General features: G+C 38.3%; 1 protein-coding gene across 1 annotated transcript in view; it reads left to right on the forward strand.

Moving 5' to 3' along the window:
- Window positions 1–20,916, forward strand: part of STARD9 (StAR related lipid transfer domain containing 9) — a gene marked incomplete at its 5' end in the record, with an annotated part of 104,197 nt that overhangs the window by 77,090 nt on the left and 6,191 nt on the right. Inside the window, 7 exons of the mRNA XM_081326065.1 lie at window positions 2,864–6,225; window positions 6,376–12,607; window positions 13,752–13,949; window positions 14,878–15,058; window positions 15,799–15,945; window positions 16,350–16,458; window positions 17,538–17,686. Coding sequence (XP_081182191.1) covers window positions 2,864–6,225; window positions 6,376–12,607; window positions 13,752–13,949; window positions 14,878–15,058; window positions 15,799–15,945; window positions 16,350–16,458; window positions 17,538–17,686 — 10,378 coding nt within the window. The remainder of the gene's footprint in view (window positions 1–2,863; window positions 6,226–6,375; window positions 12,608–13,751; window positions 13,950–14,877; window positions 15,059–15,798; window positions 15,946–16,349; window positions 16,459–17,537; window positions 17,687–20,916) is intronic.

Below are 20,916 nucleotides of genomic sequence, written 5' to 3' on the forward strand. Positions count from 1 at the left end.
ATTTGAATTAGTTGCAACATGGCATACATTTCCTCCTGGAAAGTATTTGTTTTTTCTTGATACGTTCTTTCTGCAGATCTCTGATGTTCCATAATAACCAAAAATCAAAGCTTTCCTTTTTCTGCGAACAGCTTTAGAGTCACAGTTCAGGAAGGTCATTTTTTTTATAGTTCAGGAAGGTCAATTTTTTTTCTCTAATGTTTATGATTCTCACTTTGTAGGTAGCCCAAAATGTTTTCTTTTCTGTTCTCTGTTTGGCTAACACATTGAAGGTCAAAGAAACAAGTTATCTTTTTCTGGGCTTCCTGCCAATTCCTGTATCAGAGCAACTATTGTTGTACATTTTCCTCTACCACTAGATGTCAGCACCAGTTTTTCAGTTTCAAAACAAGCAGTTACTTTCTTCTGTTTTTATCAATAGTCTTTGATAAGAAAATCTTAACTATTTCCACCAATTCCAAACTTATCCGGATTTTAGTCTTATATTCATTTCATTTCAATACATTTCTGTCCCCCATAAAAGTTTAATTTGCCACTTTCGTCTGTGGGAGAATGGGGCCAGAGTCTCCCTACTTCTCACTTTTGGAGGATTTTTGCTTCTTGGTTTTTTCCCCCCAGGAAATCAATTATCAAGTAGAAGAGAGAGAATCAATATTCTTACCCAGTTCCAAGCATGTTGTTTACGATCCAGTTTAAAATAGTGCTTTTGGGCTTCGGCTGCTTGTAGCTTGGGCTAGACTCTGGAGTGAAGCTAGCCGTTCTCCTGCTGATTTCTGGAAGGCTTTTGTCAGACTGATCAAATCAACCGCCATCTCTCTGCAGTCGACAGGACACCTCTCCTTCTTCGTCACCTCTCTGGGGCGAATTTAGGCCCATTTACTGTCCCCTAACAGGAGGAATTCAGCTGTAGGGTGCGGTGCCCCACAATCCCTCTTGGCTGCTATGCAAAACTGGAAGCCCATGCTTGCTGGTCTTCTTGCAAGGCATCTGGGCCTTGCTCAATGACTTGCAATCCTCATTTAATGATGGGAAGGGGGAATGCCAAGGTTACCATCATTAAGTGTGATTATTTTTGTTATTTTCATTAGATTTGTGTGCTGCCATTTTGTCTAGAGATGAAAGCAACCACATTGCTTAACAACAGAAATTCTGATCCCAATGGCCGTTATTAACCGACTCCCCGTACCTTTTAAAAGAATCCTAAAATCCTTTATATATTTTATTGGAGAGAAAATGTGTATGACTAGATAAAACTCTGTTGAGACAAAGTTGTAAGGGAAGAATGTATAATCAAAAGCCCTGACTCCTATCAACATATATATGTCTGATCTCAGTTAGTGGGAGAATTTAAAGCAGGAAATAGCTATCTCAACATTAGCACAATCCCCCAACCAGTAAATACCATGCTTTTTTGTGCAACATATGACGTTTCCTGACAGACTTTAAAAGTAATCCTACTTAGAGCATATTGCATTGAAGTACACATAATCTCATCAGTGTAATAAAAAAAATTGCAAATGTTAATATGATATGGTATTTTTAAAAGCATTTGTTTCTAGCTGTATGGTGTAGCTTTAAGGTTTTATAGGCTTTCTCTAAATCTTCACTATTCAGTACCCTTATTTTATTTATTTCATGCCTCCCCCATCCCATCTATATTAACAAAGAACTCTGTTTAGTGAACAGAGATAAAAACAAAAAAATAGTTCACAAACTATTAAAAGAAAGCTATGGGAGCTTCCTGATAAAATCTCCATACAAATTTATTGGAGCCACCAACATTAGCGTTCCATTAACCTCTGGCCACATCTTCATGACCTTCTGGAAGGCCAACCAGGATGTCCATATCTCAATGGGGAGGCTGTTCCACGAGACAGACATCATGACAGAGAAAGCAGGTTTCTTAGGGTCCAACAAATGACGTTGCTGCACTGATGGGACCTGGAGAAAGCTCCTTAGTCTGATCAGGTGGGACAAGCAGTGGCCATCAGGCATTCCCACAAATAACCTGTCCCCATACCATCTAGGGTTTTAAAAGTGACAGCCAGTACTTAAAAGTAGGCATTCTTTAAGCCAATATAAAGGCTTTAAATAAATTATGGGTTATTTGTATCTGATTAACAAAGGGTAATGTATGAAATGAGAAAAGTTTGTCTAGTGAAAAAATCCTCACATATATTCTGGGACAAATTGTGCTTTCATATGAAAGATCCCTCCTTTTTTGATTCTAATTATTCAGAATTCTATATTTCATTTTTCTTACTTCAGTGTTTTCTGAAATGAATAATCTAGAAAGACTTATGTAATAAGTGCCAAATAGTGTGGTAAGTAAAAATTCTATCAGTGGTTGCAAATACTATTAAAAGAAACAAAATGAAAACCTCAAATAATATAATATGAAGTTAGGGGTGACATTTTTCAATGTAAAAGCATCAATTCAACATCAGAAATCCTCTAGGCTTCATAAATCAACCCATAATGTGTTAAGATTGCCTAGTCAGGCAAACCATAGTCTTGAGAGCTTCTAAAATTTCTTGTTGGTTCCAATAACTAAAATGAGCCCTTCTCCTGGAATTCTTTTGTTCTTCAGACAGATTGTTTGGGGATAAGAAATTGAATATGGGAATGAGGAAAAGTGCCATATTATTAATTTAATTTACATATATACATTCTCTTTTTAGTTAGAAGATGAAGTTGTACTATAAAGTGTTAACATAGGTCCCCCTGGTCTCTTGTCTCAATCTGTCCATTCATGGAGCAGTCTCTTAGCTCCTGTATAAATGTCTCTAGTGGTGTAGTTGCCTTACGAATTCATAGGAAAGTATGGGAAACTTATTCTCAAATTGTTGTCTTTTTCCTACAGTATTTTCTTGAAGAGCGATCCTTCTCCGTTATCTACCTCAGCACATAACTACACATGCTCCATAATCAATCCACCAAGGAAATCTCCATCTGCAGAATACTTTCCCAGAGCAGTCCAAGAACATTCCAGAAGAAATACTCATGAAGAAGATGGATCGTTCTTAGCCCAGAAACAGATAATCAAAAAACAGGATATCTATTTCAGAAATAAAGGAATAGTGGAAAATAACTATAATAATACAGAAGTCATTTATCTTAGTAAACATAAGCAAACAATGGACAGATCAGATAGTAGCTTAAGACCAACCAGATCTAAAGCCCAGATATCGAAGGCCTGTTCTGAAAATTTTAAGGAAAAGCATGAGCCTGAAACTAAGAAGGAAGGGTCTGAAATTAAACAACTAGGAGAATTAATTCAACACTTAGAAAAGAATGCAGCTCAGGAAGCCAATAGAAAATTTCAGGTGGATAAAAGAAAAAAGCACCAAAGTTCATTTCCTGGAAATTCTGTGAAGAAACTTAAAAAATCATCAATATATGGCAAACCATATCTTCAACAATGGACCCAAACCCCAAAGAACTTTAAAAAGGTTTCACTGGACAAACATCCATTAGAAAAGCATGAATTCTTAAGGGTGGCACCATCGGCAAGAAGCCTTAATAATCTAAATAGTTATGTATCGCTTTGTTATGGAAAAAGAAGATGGCATAGTGCTGAAATGCTGAATGATAGAATCTCCAAAACAATCCCTGATCCACTGATCAGCTGGCAAGAAGGTGAGGATATTGAGTTTTCTGACACAGATAGTAATTATTCTGTGGATTCCCTTTCGTGTGCCACTTCAGAAGTCTTGACAGGACAATTGAGTCACCTGGAAGAATCAGCTCAAATAGACACTGTGGAATTAGAGGGTTCAGAAAGTGGTGACAGCCAAATGTCACAAGATTCACTTACAGAAAAAGAAAACAATGCCGAAAGCCAAAATATGAACGATTCTCCTGAAGTACATCAAGAACCTATTAAGTTCTGCAAAGACGAGAATCGTCAATCTCTCTTACAGTTAACAAGCACATCCACATCAGGCGATCTGACTATCAATGCGAGAAGCTTTTCTCTGGATAGCTTAGGTGATGCTGATGAGGTGTCAGATCTGGCAGATGAATCTAAACGAGACCCTTACGATGAAGTGCCAGCAGAAGTTTTTTGGAAGTTGCAAAACCTAAGGTCAGACTCTGTTGTGAGTGACCCACAGAACAAGCTTGAGATCTGTAGTGAAAGTAGTGCATTGAGTCTCAATGCAAGTTCTTTTTATCTAGGTGTCAGCTCACAGTTTAGTACGGTTTGTGATCAAACACTGAACAAGATGAAAATCAGTTTCTCAGGTCAAGGTGGCTCAGCAGATCAAGTGTCACACACTGATGGTGAAAATCTTCCAGTTTTGACAGATGCTTGGCTGTCCAACAATTTGAAAAATCAAAAGAATAGACCTATAATAACTGTTCCTTCATCTCAAGACCGTTCAGAATTTTGGGTTCCTCAGATGTACCCTGCTAATAAATCAAGCTACTGGATGAAGAGGGATGATGTAAGACAATCAGCTGCTGAATTATCATTTATTACTTGCTATAAAAAACCCCATCAGATTTCTCATGAGCCAAATAAGATTGAAAGGCTAATTTCATCTACAGCACCATCAGTACCTTTACCAGAAACAAGGAAACAATTTGAAGTAGAAGGTCCAGAAGACACATCGTTGTTTTCTTTTTCAAGCAAAAATTCATCATTTGGTCATGTTTCCACATTTCCTACAAAACCATGTTACAGTGAGCATGCCTCTTTACCCACATCTAATTGTCAACAGCTAAATAGCTTATCTGAAGCAAGATCCACCAGTGAATGGGAAGAAACATCCAGCTGTTTGAAACCAACCTCAGAGTCTGTTTCATCACCTTATTCTGAGGTTTCCAGAGATCAAGATTTTAAAAACAACCTCTTAACATTTGTCCCAAATGCTCCTATTTTACAGAAAGAAGAAATTTATATAAACACTGATTTTGAAGAATGTCTCTTTAGAACAATTGAAAAGGGAGATGCCAGTTCTGATTCTGGTAGTAACACAAGAGACTCAAAAATAGTTGAGTTAAACCACATAGATAAGGTGGCCCTTCACTCCAGGGACCAGTTTGCAATATTAACGCAGACCTCTGAACCTGAAAAAGACAGCATGCAAGAGTGCAGGGATGTCCTGAGGGAATCTGCTTTAGAGGTTCCCTCATTTAGAGAAGTGGAAGAAGTACCTCGAGCTGAAGAATGCGATTCAGAAAATAAATTTGAATTTCAGACAAAAGGTTTAATGAATGGTTCCTCTTCAAGCATAAAAGTTGATTATTCTGGAACAAACGTGAGCCAGAAAGCTTTCTCAAGTTTTAGTGCTCAAAATATGATGGAGAACAGCAGTGAGGATAACAAATGTAACATAAATTCTGTTTCCAAACAAAAAACACCTTCATCTGTGGATTTTGTGATTGACAAATCAGTACATTCCAATGCAGATGGAAGTGAGAAAAAAACTAATACTTCACTTGATTGTTCTTGTGAAATAAGTGAAAAATTCACTCCGCAGTTCAGCTCAGATATATGTTATGAAAACATACCTAGGATTAAGGAAGTTTGTCAGATGAGATCTTCTTTTATGGAAAATAATAGCAATCCTCCAGATCAGAAACACCCAGAGATAGCTAATCATCTCGTGTATAACTCCATTCACTTTGAAAAAAACACAAGTTGTTGCACACCTGCAATAAAAGAGCAAAAAGACGCTCCAGAGTTGAATTATTCATTTAATAAGAATGTTTGCTTGGGAGGAGGACTCCATTCTGGTCTATCCAGAAATGACTCTGGAAATGACTCTAGAAGAACTTTGGGGGAAGATGGAATTTTATCAGTCACAGCTTCCCAAAATTTCTGTCTGTATACCAATAAAATGTCCAACAATCTAAAAGAGTCTGTTGAAAGAAGAATCCCTAGGATGTCAGAGGGAGATCAGACCGAATGCAATAGTACAGCCATAAACTCTGAAGAACTCAATAAGCTAGTAATTAGTATCAATGAGCTGGAATGTGACATGTTAGAAATGAAACTTAGTCAACATAAACGTTTACACAATTACTGTACCCTTGAAGCATTAGAAAGTAAGCAAAACTCTGAAGTCTCTAATTTGATTCAGAGACCCAACAATGGTAATGAGAAATGTTGCCCAAACCATTCTGTAGTTGCAGCAGTAGAAGATGAAGAGAAAATACAGCTCACTGATTCTAGTGAAGAAGATCTGTATGAGTCAGAGCTAGCAATGAGGTGTGAGAGTAATACCCACATACCTACTACTAATCATAATGAAGTCCAAGAAAAAGGAAAACAACTTTTTTTCCCTGAGGATATAAAAGAAAGTTCTAAAAGCACAGTAGAGTTTTCTGACGCGTTTGACCAACTAATTAAAAACGATACCTGTACAGAAAATATCCATGGTTCCGAACCATCAGAGACTGCAGTAACCATGAAGTATAGGCAAGATACTAATTTAAGCTACAGTAAAGAAGATAAAAATATATATAGTGAGATCTTTTCAAAAGAAGGCTTAACAGAATATCCTGAAGCTATTCAGGAAGATAAAGCTGATGAGGAAATAAACTATTCTGATGGAGTAGATAAAGAACAAAGGGAGGGAAGAAAAAATGAGGAATGTGCAAATTCAAAATTAACGGAGTTACCACTTGCTGAAAATACTTCCTTGCTGCAAGAAAATCAGACTCCATGTTTTATTTATTGTGGCAACGGTGATGGAACAAAATACGATACTGCTGAAATACCGGAAATATACTTCACTGCTTCTAAATTGGAAGAACAAAATGATGAACTTGATTTACTTGACATATGTATTAATAGTATTGAAACACATGATGAGAAAGGATCAGCAAATCTTTGGAATCATGTGAGGGAAATACTGAAAGACAATAATGCTAGTGCTAATTTAGGGGATAATAAAGGTGTCACTGAATGGTGTGGAATTAAAAAAGAGTTCAAACAAGTTAGTGATGTTGAAAGCATTAATGCACCTCAATCTTCCCCACATTATTCTCAGAATTCTATTTCAGAACATTGTGATAAGTTTGTTGAAAACAGTCTTGATGCTTATAAGTCTACACCAAGGCGCTGCCTTCCTAAAGAAAATGAGCCAGTACATCTGATAAGTCCAGGACAAGTATGTATACCTGAGGCTCTGTCTCAAACCATTAAGGCACAAACCATGCATACTTTCAAAGCAGAAAAGGAAGGGGAGTGTTTTAAAGAAAATAATGGAAATCCAGAACAGGATATCTTCCAAGATCAAGTTTTACCAGCAAACATATGTAGTTACTGTTGTTCAGATAATGATGCATCTTTAAATGAAGTATCCAAACAAAAAGGATTGCTACCTCACATGTTTTCAAGGAATGATGCTGATACTGTTGATAATTTGATGCCAGTTAACCAAAGAACTGCACCAGAAAATATAAATCAAGATTATGGTTTAACATCAATTACTGTTGAAAGATTTTCAGATGATCCCACACCATGTCCTTTGTTACAAACAGAAATTAAATATGGAGAAAATCGAAACAGTGATCCTAATACAGCCAATGATCCAACACTACCTTTGAGCAATAATGTCTGCAATGAAGTACTTCAGTATTATGATACACAAAGAAAGAGTAATGGGAAAGCTGGAACACTATCTTCTGTTGACAAAGAGGAAATGGCTAAATCTGTAGATGATTTAATGCTAAATAAAACTTTAAATTATTCTGCATCTGAGCAAAGTCCTAATAAACAGGGCACATATTCAAAATTTATGGAATGCCATAAATCATTAGATTATGCTTCTGGTGACAACACACAAAACAATGTTTTCCCTCACAAAAGGTTGGATTCTTCTGTAAGTTACAGTGTAGGCAACTTTCATGAAGAGTCTGAACAGTTGTTAAATTCATTCAATATACCTCAGAAAGAAAGTGCTACATTGGGCTTAATAGTTTCTGAAAAAATATTCTCCACTTCAGTATTCAAAGATGAGATAGAAGAAATGACATATTCTTTTCAAGATTGTTTTGAGAATAGTGTCAGCCAGAAAGAGGTGGACTCATTAGTGCAATATAATCAGGAAAATAAATGCCTTACTTCCAAGTGCATTGAAAGTGAATGCAAAACCAATATTGAAAAATGTAATCAATTTGGGGGATGTCAAACAGAAACCACAGAAAGTCGTGCACGCAGAACGTCTCATGATTTCTCTATAGAAGATAACACTGTAGCAACCTCTGAAGTCGGTGAGACTCTTTCAAGAAATTCTGACAAATTCATATGGGAAAATACTCCTTGTATGGACAACTGTGGTTCCGGATGTAATATGAATTCTTATATTTCTGGCCACTCTGCTAGACACTTGAATACACTAGCTACAGATGATCTTTATTTTGAGGAGAGTAAGTTTCTTAACTCCGAAGGGTCTGATCTTCCTGTATCAAGTGCAGAGGATTATGCTTTATGTCAGCAAGACAGCAAAAATGATGGACATGGTGGTCACATTGAAGAGATCTATCAAAATAAAAAACAAAGTCAAAATGATTTCCCTGAATGTATCTGTGACCAAGAAAATGCCTCTTTACGGTCTGACAATTACACGACTAGAACAGAAACCAAACTACCAGAAAAAAACTTGCTTACCCCTCCATGTTTTAATGAAAGAAGCAGTCATGAAACAACAACACCTAAATGTTCTATGAGAGATTTTTCAGCTTGTATTTTATCTAAAAATGTTAGCCCCCCAAAGTCCCAAGAGTGTTCTACATGTTCTACGTGTACTTCATCTACCAACTCACAGCACAATTCTCTTTTGGATTCCAGTTTGTCAGCTACTTTTCAACTCCAAGAAAATAACTCGATTTGTCACCAGGATTTGCCAGATAGTTGTTCCTCATCTTCAGAAACATCTCTTAAAAGCAACACAAGTCTCAGTGAGACTTTGATACCTGCTGCTTTAAACCCTTCTCCATTAAACTGTCCTTCAATTACTGCCAGTCAGATGCAGGAAAGCCAATGTGAAGATTCTGAAATCCTTAACCCACCACTGTGTGCTTCAGAAACAATTCATTTTCTTGCAGAAGGAAATCAATGTCTCCCATTATCTAGTTGTCAAAGAAACTCAATTTTAGATTGCAATGGAATACATAATTTGAAGTCTGAGAAAAAATGCCATGAAGTAACTGATTGTCAGGAACCTCGGAATATTGTTTTACCACAAAAAGAATGCTTAAAAGATAGTGACAAAACTTTATACCACAATTTAAATACAAATCTTGTTTTAGAAAGAGAGCAGAGTACACTATATTTAAGTAGCAATGTGGATGCAATAAATATTTCTACTACAGAAATAGGTAACTCTCATACAACTGCATTGAAGATGGTAAAGGCTGAGAGAGAGATTTTGACATCAGACCAACTAAACAGTTCAAGAAAACATGACAGAATTCCTTCCAGATATTTGTCAATAAATGACTGTTTAACTTTGCAAGAAGAACCTGCACCAGCTATACATAAGAATAAAAATAACATTTCCACTTCACAAAATGCAAAGAGAATGAAAAAAGATCGAGAGTGGTCAGATTTGCAAAGTCATAGCTTATCAGCACCAGTGATTGCTACTTCTGTTGTTGAATGTGCTTCAGAAACTTCTGAAGTAGACTTTTCTGTGCATCTGGCTTCTAAGTCATTACAGGAATTAAATATGAGCATTGAGCCTCCCTCTCCAACTGAGGATGACATGTGCAGTGCTAAAAGCTTATCAAAATTAAAGACAGAGAATGTCGCAATTAATTATAAACCCAAATTTCAAAAGAAATCTATTGAAGCCCAAGGAGACTATAAAGAACAATCTCAAGATATCCCTTCTTCAGATTCACCTCCCGTTCTTTGCCTAAAAGCTGTTGCTTACTCTACTGATAATCCTACAGATATAGAAGCAAGCAAATACTCAAGTAGCATTACTCCACTGCATGGTTATATAAACAAAAATAAAGAACTGAGATATCAATTGGAGGCAGCAAATGAACTAGATAAAGAGAATAATGATTCCATGCACTTTAATTCAAGTGATATAAACCCTTACATACACACATGGCAGCAAGATGAATGTTGCAAGATGGGTTGGAAGCAATATGTGTTCGGAAGTGCAAGTGACGTTTCCGGCAATCCTCCTCCACTGAGTTTGGATAATCAAACTGTTATGAGATGTTCTAGTGTGGATAATGGCTTGAATTCTCAAAATTCTCCATTCCATTCTCACCTCAGTTCATATGCTAATGCAAGAATGTTGTCCAGCACCCTTAGTAGTACAGAAGATCTCCACAGGTGGGATGTTGCAAGAGAAAGTTTTGAATCTACACATTCTGATGGAAATGGCAAACATGATCCAAATATTTCTCAGGATGAACTTGAAAACACACCAGAAAATTGCATTTCCACTTGTGAAAATGTTCTTCCAGATATGAGATGCACTCAACAGTCTGAAAATACTTCCACACAAGTTGATGAAATTGTTCTATTCTACCCTACTAAAACAAATTTAGCATATAACAAACAGCAAGAAATACTTATTCGTGATCAGGAAACCCAGACAGAAGCTCCAGCAAAGCACAAGAGGCAGAAGAGGCATCGCAGAAGCTATACAGACCTACCTGCAAAAAAACCTGAGCCAAGCAAGAGTTCATTCCAAGAACCTTCTTCTTGGTCAAGTGTGCAGAACCTTTCCATGCATCTCTCACAGCTTCTTCACAACACTTCTGAACTGCTTGGAAATTTGTCCTTTCAAACGATAAAGGACAATGAACCAAGTTACCATAAAGCAGTTGAACAGAGAACAAGCTTTAGCATGTTGGATCGCCATACTCAGACAACAGAAGACATAGGCATTCAAACTGACATGTTAGGATATCCTCGAAATACGATTGAGGACAGACAAATTATTGCTAATATGCAAACTGACCTAATGAAATCTCAGGAAGTAAATGTTATTGTGAAGCTAGTACATCCAGATATTATAAATCTACCTAAGGAAAGAACATCAAAAACTAAAGGAAGGAAATTGCTGAGTATGCCTGACATAAGAAGTCATGATGTTGATACTCAAGAACATTATTATTTGCCTCAATCTACCTTAGGTATACATTCCAGTTCTTCCTCAGAAGTGCCTAAAGCACCATTGACTATTTCATCATCACCTGCATTCAATAGTCCCAAAGTATACCCAACTGCCTCCCCATTATATAATTCTAGACTTAAGTCTTCAGCTACTGCTGTTAGTAATCCTGCTTCTTGTATCTCTCTGTCTCCCAACTGTTATTTTCAAGATAAGAATCCTATTGATAAAACTAGCATTTCAGAAACAAGGGAACCGTATTGTAAAAACAACTTCCTAGTTGACAGAGCTTCTTCCCCAATTTTGATACTAAGTGCAAGTCCAATCAACCAACAAAATACATCAGAGATTTCAACTACTTCTTCCAAACCATCTGCTGGGAAAGAGGAGAAAAGTACTGAAAATTCAGGAACTGGTTTTAAGAAAAAAGATTCAGATCTACAGTATAATAGGTGTTCTTGGGAATCATGTCTTGATACTTGTTCACATGCTGAGGTGGACAGTGAGTCTACCCCACCTAGAGAGAGGAAGGATGTTCATAAAAGGTCTGGAAATGGCTTGGATAAAAACACGACCAAAGTGCTTTCCAAAAAACAAAAGCAAAGATTTACCATTGACACACATACTGCAGTTCACACTGAAAGACTTTATCACTCAAGCAGTACTTTAGAACTTTCTAGCCACGGGGAATATGTAATGGATGATCATGGAGAAACCCTTCCTGCAGAACATTCATTTCGTCAGACACAAGCCATGAGAAGGGCAAGAAACCTCTCGGGAGAAATTAAAAGTGGAAACTCCATTAGAAATTCAGAATGTTCACCATCTAAGAAGTCTTTACCAAAATCTTTAAATGAGCATAATACCTCTTCATGTGTAAAATCTGAAGAAACTCATGAATGTGTTCCTGATTCTTCTCAACCGTGCCCTCAGATCTGGAGAAATGAGAAGACTGGTTGTTTTCACAGGTCAGAAATGAGTGACCTGCAAGATGATGTTGAAGATGATGATGATGACGACGATGATACAAAAACAGGATCTGATATTGATAGTGTATGTAATACTGAAATCTTGCTAAATGGGAATACTTCTTTAGTAAAAGCCCACAGACATCGAAGTTACAGTCTTCGTGACCTGCCCATGCACAATAAATTCAGCAATTGGTGTGGTGTGAAGGGAGCTCCTCACTCTTCCTTAACTAGCCTGACACTCAGTGCTAGTGATATCCACAGCCAGACAGAAGGGAAATCAGTTAACAAAAGAACAACCGAAATAGAAGAGAGATCTCTACTTAGCGAAAGGAGAGCAAGAGAGATTGAGAGACTAAGAAGAGAGCGTGCCCAGGTTATGTCTGGAATACATTTAGATATGAGTCAGCAGCCTCTTACTGTGGAACTCACGGAAGCAAAGCTGACCTATGGGATTGGTGAAACTGATGCACAACTGAGGATTCTTCAGAACGTAGTGGGTGAGGAATTGACAGCAGTGCCCATAAAACAGCAGCTTTATGAAAGGTAATTATTTTCTCCACATTACACATTAGCTAAATACAGCAAGTGTTTGACATAAAGGTAGTCCCTGACTTACAAGCACAATTGTGCCAAAAAAAATTCTGTTGCTAAGCAGAGCAGTTTTTAAAGGGATTTTGTCCCATTTTATGACCTTTCTTGAGACAGTTGTTAATCACTACAGTTGTTAAATTAATAACACAGTTTTAAGTGAATCTGGCTTTCCCATTGACTTTGGTTGTCAGGACGTTGCAAAAGGTGAACACAAGACCTTGGAACACTGCCATGGTCATAAATATGAGTCAGTTGCCAAGTGTCTGAATTTTAAACATGTGACCATGGGGATGCTGCAACAGTTGAAAGTGTGAAAAGCAGTCATAAGTCAACATTTTTCAATGCTGTTTTAACTTTGAATATTCACTAAACAAATGGTTGTAAGTCGAAGACTACCTGTACCACCATCAATGGAAGAAAAATAAAATATTGCAAAACAGAAGTAGATATTTTGAAATTTGAGCAGCTGCTGTTAATCATATCTTCCCAAGAGCTTTCCCTCTTGATAATGTGTAATGAATTTTTCCCAGAACCATAAATCAGAAGGAGTAATATCTTTTCAGACTCACAGCTATTATTAAAAGGCATAAACATTTATGAACTTAATACAATGATATTACTAATTTCTTACTAACAACCAATGATGGGGAAGGGAGAAGAGGGAAGGGGAGGAAAGGGGGAAAACCTGAAGTATAATATCAGAACATGTTCAAATACTACTTGGCACCTGAATACTACTGAGTAACCTCAAACCTAGCAGTTAGAGTAAGACAATGGCAGGGGATTCTGAGTTATCCTTATCTCTGGTAAATTAGGGATTATAGATTCCAGAATAAATACTGGAAGTATTTTATAGCCATAACACACTTCAGCAAAGGGGTTGCAGCCCAAGGCATCCTAACCTGGAAATAATGTATACTAAACATAGCAAGTTTATTTCAGCCTTAGGTTCAACCTTCATACTAAATAAGGTTACATTCCTTCCATCTGATATGTTACCTTCCCCCTTCTATCAGTCTTGTAAAATTGTTAATGTTTTTTAAAAAATACAACTTATTTTATTTTTAAATACCCTTTTTTCCCTTTCCCATAATAGGCACAAGAAATCAATTGAAATTTTAAGGAAACAGAGAGAAGAGAGACTTCAGTGCTTCAGAAGGAGTCGCAGTCTTAGTCCACAAAAGCATCTGAGTTTTTTGCAAACCCTGGACAGTAACCAGAGAGAAATAGATCTGCCCAGCCGACGCCGTGAATACCTCCAGCAACTGAGACGAGATATTGTAGAAAATACAAGGTAGGGTGACCCAGGGCCAATTAGAAGGGCCTGGAACAACTCACCACAGCCAGGTTGGTGTGGATGGGTATGAACAGAAGCGTGGGTGCGACAGGGTTTGTGCAAATGGATGAGCGAGGCTGGTTGACATGGATGAGTGGGCATGCTGGGTCGGCGCGGATGACTTGCCACAGATGACTCAGCGTGTTCTGGTTGGCCCAGGTGGGTGGGCATAGCCAGGAAGGCAGAGATGGGTTGGCACAGCTGATTGAGCATGACCGGGTTGGCAGGGAACAAGTTGCCCTGACCAACTAGACACAGGGACAATTTGGTGCCCCATCAGAAGAAACATCAGCCCCTAATATGCTGGCCAATAGGAACGCAGGGACAGGGGCAACTCATAATGAGGGGAATCACTGTCATGCGGCAATTCAGACCAAGCAGGGAGGGGAAGAGACACTTCCCCCCTCCCCCTCCAGAAGAAACATTGTCCCAGTCTGGGCCCAAGGTGTGGTGAAACGATGGAGCTCATAATTAGGGCTGGCCTCCTTGGCAGGTGCCTTTCCACCTCCCAGGATGGGAAGTGCAGCCTGCTGAGTACCTGGACCGCATGCTGCCACAAGCCTCTGTCCACATCCAGATTGTGGCCCTGCCACTGCCCTTCTAGGAAAGACTGCTCAGGATGTTAGCCAGAGCACTTCATGAAAAGGGCTGGCCCTCTGCTTGCAGCTTCCCAATCATCAGCGAAGCAGTCTTCATCCTGTAATGATGATTGTCAATTTAGACTGATAATAGTTCCTGTTTTAATTCTTTCCTAAGTTCAAAATTAATTCTCATCCCTAAGAGACAGAATTATTTCTTTATTTTTAAAAGCATTCATACAGTGTCGTAAAAGCTTGCAATGTGACTTACCAATCAATACACAGAATACCATAATGACATTTTTAAGGGTTCAGGAACCAAAAATGAGGATCCAGCGTCCTTCAGAGATTGAACAGCTGCTTCGAGAATATCAGAGAGCACAAGAAGAAACTAAAACTGAAATTGCACGAGCGAGGGACAAGCTTCGGGAAAGAGCTGAGCAAGAAAAGAAGCGCATTCGAGAACAAATATATTCTCAGCTGCAGAAGGCAAGTGTTCAAATTATTTTGGCTAGTTTACTGTTTGTGTTAATTTAAGGCTGCGTCTCATGATCTGGGCTTGTCTGAAGATACATAATGTACCAACGTTTTTGTGCATTAGGTGACAGAATCCTTTGTAGCTGAATGTGTGAAATACTGTTTGCAAGTCACTTTAAAAATAGACACTCACATCTGTCTTAATTTATGTTCTAAATTTGAGGTAGCTCCATTACTAGAGAAAATTGAAAGAAGAGGAAAAGAATGCACCAATTTTAATCCAAATGGGGTTTTGTAAATCATTAAAATTTTTTGAAGATTTCAATTATTTAACATTTGCATCCAGCTATGATTCTTAGAAGACAATACCATTTAGAAGACATCATCTTAGAATAGAATAGAGCTGGAAGGGACCTTGGAGGTCTTCTAGTCCAGCCCCCTGCTCAAGTAGGAAGACCTATATCATCTCAGACAAGTGACTGTCTAGTCTCTTCTTAAAAACCTCCAGTGATGGAGTGCCCACGATTTCTGAAGGCAAGCTGTTCTACTGGTTAATTGTCCTCACTGTTAGGACGATTCATTCACCTGTTTTATTTATCTTCTGAACAAATAACTACAAACAGAACAAATGAAGTCGTGAACATTGGAATGAAATAAATATTATAAAATAAATGACTTGTCTGAAATAGAGTGAACAAGCTTTAAACTAGCCTGCTTTACAGCATTTCTTAATGTTGATTTATTTATTATAGGAAGAAACTAAGCTGAAGACTCTTGTAAGCACAAGCACTTTACACACAGATTCCACCCTTAGTTTGTCTTCAGGACCAACTTCTGGATACAACAGTAGTAACACAGCTACTTATTCTGCTAGTATTCTTAGCAAACAAGGAGCCCAGGTAATAGTAATTTCTCTTCAACAAAATAATTAAAATAAAGGGCTTTATAGAATAAGATATATTATTTAATGCCATAGGTTTGATTTAGGATGGCCACAAGCTTAATCAAGTGAGATAACAAATATTGTGTATTGAGCAGATGATTAGCAGCATGGTTACAAACTATTAGCTTCATTTTCTCCCGAGGATGATTTCTATGAGGTCCAAGCATATGTTGTCTTCTCCTGTTCCTTTTACCCAATGGAGATCTCCATGATTCTAAATTCTTACTGTCATCCATCAAAAGCCAAAATCAGAGTCTGTTGCTCACAGTCAGTTATAATTGGGGTAGTATAAATGCTCAATAAACAAAATTAATAAATAATCTTATATTACTTTCTTCCCCTCCCCCCCCAATATATTAGCTTTGTGCCGAGGACGTGGAACATTCAGCAGAAGATGCAAGAGGACGCTCAGCTATTAGAAATCATCAGCTTTGCATGCTCAAACAAGTGCAAAAGGGATCTGCTAGTGGTAAGGGCTGGATAAATCATTTGATGACGAGTCCTGTGTCAAATATGTGCAGGATGTTTCATGTATCAAAAAACAACAACAACAGAACAGAATCGATTATGTATAACTTATGCTGGCCATCCGATCAACCAAAAAAGTGAAAGTGTTTTATACTAAAAGAGAATATGGTCTAGGGCTAGGCTGAACTGTGGAATCCTTGATGTCCTCTGACCTTGGTTGTTTGCTTGCAGACATTTCATTGCCTAACTACATAACATCATCAGTGCTAGTGAGTGTGGGGCAGTCTCTCTCCCTCTCATGTTCACTACACTGAACACTACATGGATGATGTTATCTGATTGGATAATGAAATATCTGCAAGCAAATAACTAAGGTCAGAGAGCATCAAGGACTCCACAGTATTCTAAAAGAAGAGGAAGTGTCCCATTTTTCCCCAGAGCTCATTAAACATCAATTCTGTATCATTTGCCTGGGAAAATTGCATCCTGCCCAGATTTCTCTGGGGAGAAATAATGATTCATAACTGTACCAAGCCATTAAATTTTCTCTCTCTGCTGATAGTGAATAAAATGGAAGGGCTGGGTAGAATTTATTTTCAAATCAACCATTTCCTCCTCATAATTTGTTCTGTGCATATTTGAATATATACTGTATTCTCTGCAGCCTTAAGAATCTCAGCCCAATAAGTTCATCTAGATTTAATTTTAGAATTGATTTTTAAAAGCTCGTTAACCAGTTTTATTAAGAAGGAAGTGGCCAGTTTCTGAAATAGTGGCAACAGCAGCTGTTGGCTTTATATGCTCATTTTAATGACTGTGGACCACAAATGAAATAGAGTTCTTTGTGAATAGAAGACTTTCACTTCTTCTTGTCTGAAGTGATCTGAAGAATTTGGATTATGAACATTCAGGGCATGTTGCTTTCAAACTGTTTTAGAAAATTGCCTGTTAGGAAGCAGAATGTTGTGGTCCACTAAAGTGGTCCGATTTTAGTCATTTGCCCCATTTTGTACATCCTGTAAGTAGGTGGCTCAGATCAGATCTGTGGTATAGGCTCCTTATTTATCTCATGTATTACAGAGACCTTTCCTGTGACTTCTTCATCTATGGAGAAGAGCAGCCATAGGTACCCTCATAGCCTAATTATTTCACCTAGCACCTTTTCAGCTTCTTCAGTGAAAGGATATGAAGATCTGTCCAAACATGTCTTGGCTAATGCTACTGCTGAGGTGAGTAGATAAGCATGTTGAACACAAATGGCTGTCAGAAATGTAGCAAGAATGGTCTGGTTATCTACTTATCGGGATGGGGGAGGTAAGCTGTTCCAAAGAGGATAAGCTATTCCAAAGGAGAGAGACCATCATGCAGAAAGTTAAATCGTGGGGTTTCTGAAGTCAGATTTTCCTTGGTGGTAGGACATTCAATAAAATGGACAGGCAATCTCAACTTGAAGAAGATAGTCATGGAGAAATCAAGGTCTTGAGTCATGCATTGGGAGCTATCTGGCAGCCAATTCAACTCCCATAGTAGCATTGTTTCATGGGTAACCTCCTTGTGCCCATAACTGAAGGTTCTGGAAGATCTTCAAGAGCAATCCCATGTAGACTGATGTGCAATATTCCAGCCACAAAATGATAAGGGCTGAAAGAACTGAATGTAATTATGCAAAAACCTTGACCACAGCCACCACATGTCATTCAAACAGGAGCTGTGATCCAAGAGAACTCTTAAGTTGCAAGCACACTTTGTATGGAGAAGCACTACCCCATCCCAAATCAACTATGGATATATCTAGATGCATTCACTTCTAAATGCATATCCATTCAGCCCAGATAGGATTCAATCTAAGCTCAGGGTTTTTTTCTCCCAGCCAGATCCCAAAAGCCTCCAGGCACCAGGTCAGGACATGGATTACATTTTCTTCTTGGCCCAGGTAGAGATATATAGATAGGCCTCAACCTTATAACCACAGTTGGGACTAGAATTCTGGTCATAGGTCATGAAAGTTATAAGTCATGATGGTCATAAGTGGGGGCTCCCAAGTGACTGAACCGATTTTACTGCTATTTTTATGGTGGTTGTTAAGTGAATCAGGAAGTCATAAGTATGAATCCATTCACCCAAGTGGGCATCTTTTTAACAGAAACCAGCTAAAAATGTCACAAATCGCAGTCACGTGACTGTGCAATATTGTAACCAGTTGTAAATGTGAGCTAGTTACGAAGAGCCTGAAATGCAGTCATGTGACTGAGGGGTGGTGGTGGCATAACATATTTTACAATGACTGGTAATGCTTTATGGGCTATAAAATACACTGTCCAAGGCTGTCATAACTTTCAACGATCTTTAAATGACTGGTCGTAAGTCAAGGATTACCTGTATACCTGAATATTATCAGCATATTGATGAAACCTGTCCCATGCTGGGTAGATTCATGCAGATGTTAAGAAAGGGGCTGAGCCCTGTGGCACTCCATAAAAGATTGTCCAAGGCTTGACCTCTCCCCATTACCATCTGCCTATCAAGGAGGCGAACTACCAAAGAAGAGTAAGCCCCTACTCCCAGCTCTCATAATAATTCCAGAGAGAGATAATATGGTCAATATCACTGCAGACCTCTAAGAAATCCAACAGAACTTAGATAATAAAAATCTATATAGGTAAAACAGCACAAATAGCCCTAAAAGAGAATATATATTGAACTGAGGGGTCCTTGGTGCTTCTTTGAGCTTGGTTGTTCGCTTGCAGATATTTCATTACCCAGGTAGGTAACATTATCAGTGCTGATGAGTGTGGAATTTACTCCCTATTTGTTAGGTCTCCCGTCAAGTGAGACAAGTGACTCTCTTGTTGGGATTGTGCATGCCTAAACTTGTTCCTAAATGTGCTTTTTAAGAATCATGAATCAAAGAATGTCTCAAAACAGAATATAAACTGTTTTGGAACTCTTCTATTTTGTTGCTACCACACGAAGTTGTAACACTACGCTGTTTGCAAGACCCACACAACAACCAAAGAAACAAATAAGTAAATAAATAAATTTAAATATTACAAACAAACCCTTTCAGTTACAAGGAAGAACCTGTTAATAGTTTCCAAGACACCTTTCATATAGGAACAATTTTTCCCAGTTTTTTTAGTCTACAAGAGGAAAATAGAAGATCTTTTCAGGGTTTTTTCCTCTCTAGCTCTCTAGCAAGGCATGTTGTTCTCTTGGGAAAATAAATGTGCCACTATGATGAGAAGATATAAGGCCTTAAATATGTATTAGGTGACCAGATTAGCATTTAAAGGTCAAGGGAGAAAAGGAGAAAGGAAATCAGGATTCCAGTCAGCAGCAAAGACCACATGCCCACAGAGATACATGTGGCTGGAATAAAATTGTAGCAAAAATGCAAAGATTAATGCTCGGATTAATGCATAATATATATTAACAAAAAATGTAGTTTGCATCTAGGTTCATGTTTTCTTTAGACTATTAAATTTATTCTGTATCACCAATCCTTGTTTCAGAATTTTGGTGCATAGACTTTAGCTGGCAAAAGCCAGGCACCTGGCGCCTTCTCTGTACAATCTAATAGCAGTCAGCTTGCTTTGGTCCTGTCAATTAAGCATCGTCTAGTGCAGTCATGGTAAATCTATATATAATACATATGTCAAAAGTGACACAGCTTGACATTTTGGGTGACACACCAAAATTTGGCAAAACCCAACAAGTATTCTCAAAAGCAAGTGCCATTCTTGTACGATTTTAGGAAGCTGCAGAGGCCATGAGAATGGAGTGTGTTCTCATGCAGCCTACAAACCCTCTGGAAGTCATGAGGGGCTGTGCTTTCACATGATCTACAGAGTCTCTGAAAATTGTGTGAGAACAGGTTATGTGCTTTCACATGATTTTGGAGGCTGCAGTGTCTGCAAAAGAGCATGAAGCCACTTCAAGATCAAAGGCCCTGTGCAACCCAGAGCAGCTTTGCATAGGCTGTAGGGTCAACAGAAAGAGACAGAAATTGAGTGGTGCGTGGCAAATCGTGTGGAGTGCTGTGCCATGGAGGCAATCACATCATTTCCCAAGGCCTTGGGGAACAGCTTGAGGTGGCCTTTTTGAGTGGCAGTGACAGTACTAGGGCTGAAGTCCAGGCCTGGACCTTGGTGGTGGTGTTGTTCCATATGTCCTTGATGATGGGGAGATAGAGAATTGTTTCTCTTTTGCTTGAGGTGGTGGTGTTGGATGGGGTGACACACCAGTAGAGTCAAGTCAGGCATTTCCCAGCTTTTGACATACCAAGATCAAAATGTTTGCTATCACTGGTCTAGCGGGATCTAGGAAGTGAACTTTCTCTGATGAAACACTTTCTCTCAGGAGCAGCATCTTCATTTGGCCCTGACCCTACCCACTTTCAGACAAGCACTAAAAACTTTGGGTTAGGGTGTCTGGTGATATGGGAGATTGGTTTTTTGCA

This window comes from Vipera berus, assembly GCF_964194415.1.
Source record: "Vipera berus genome assembly, chromosome: 1".
Taxonomy (NCBI): domain Eukaryota; kingdom Metazoa; phylum Chordata; class Lepidosauria; order Squamata; family Viperidae; genus Vipera; species Vipera berus.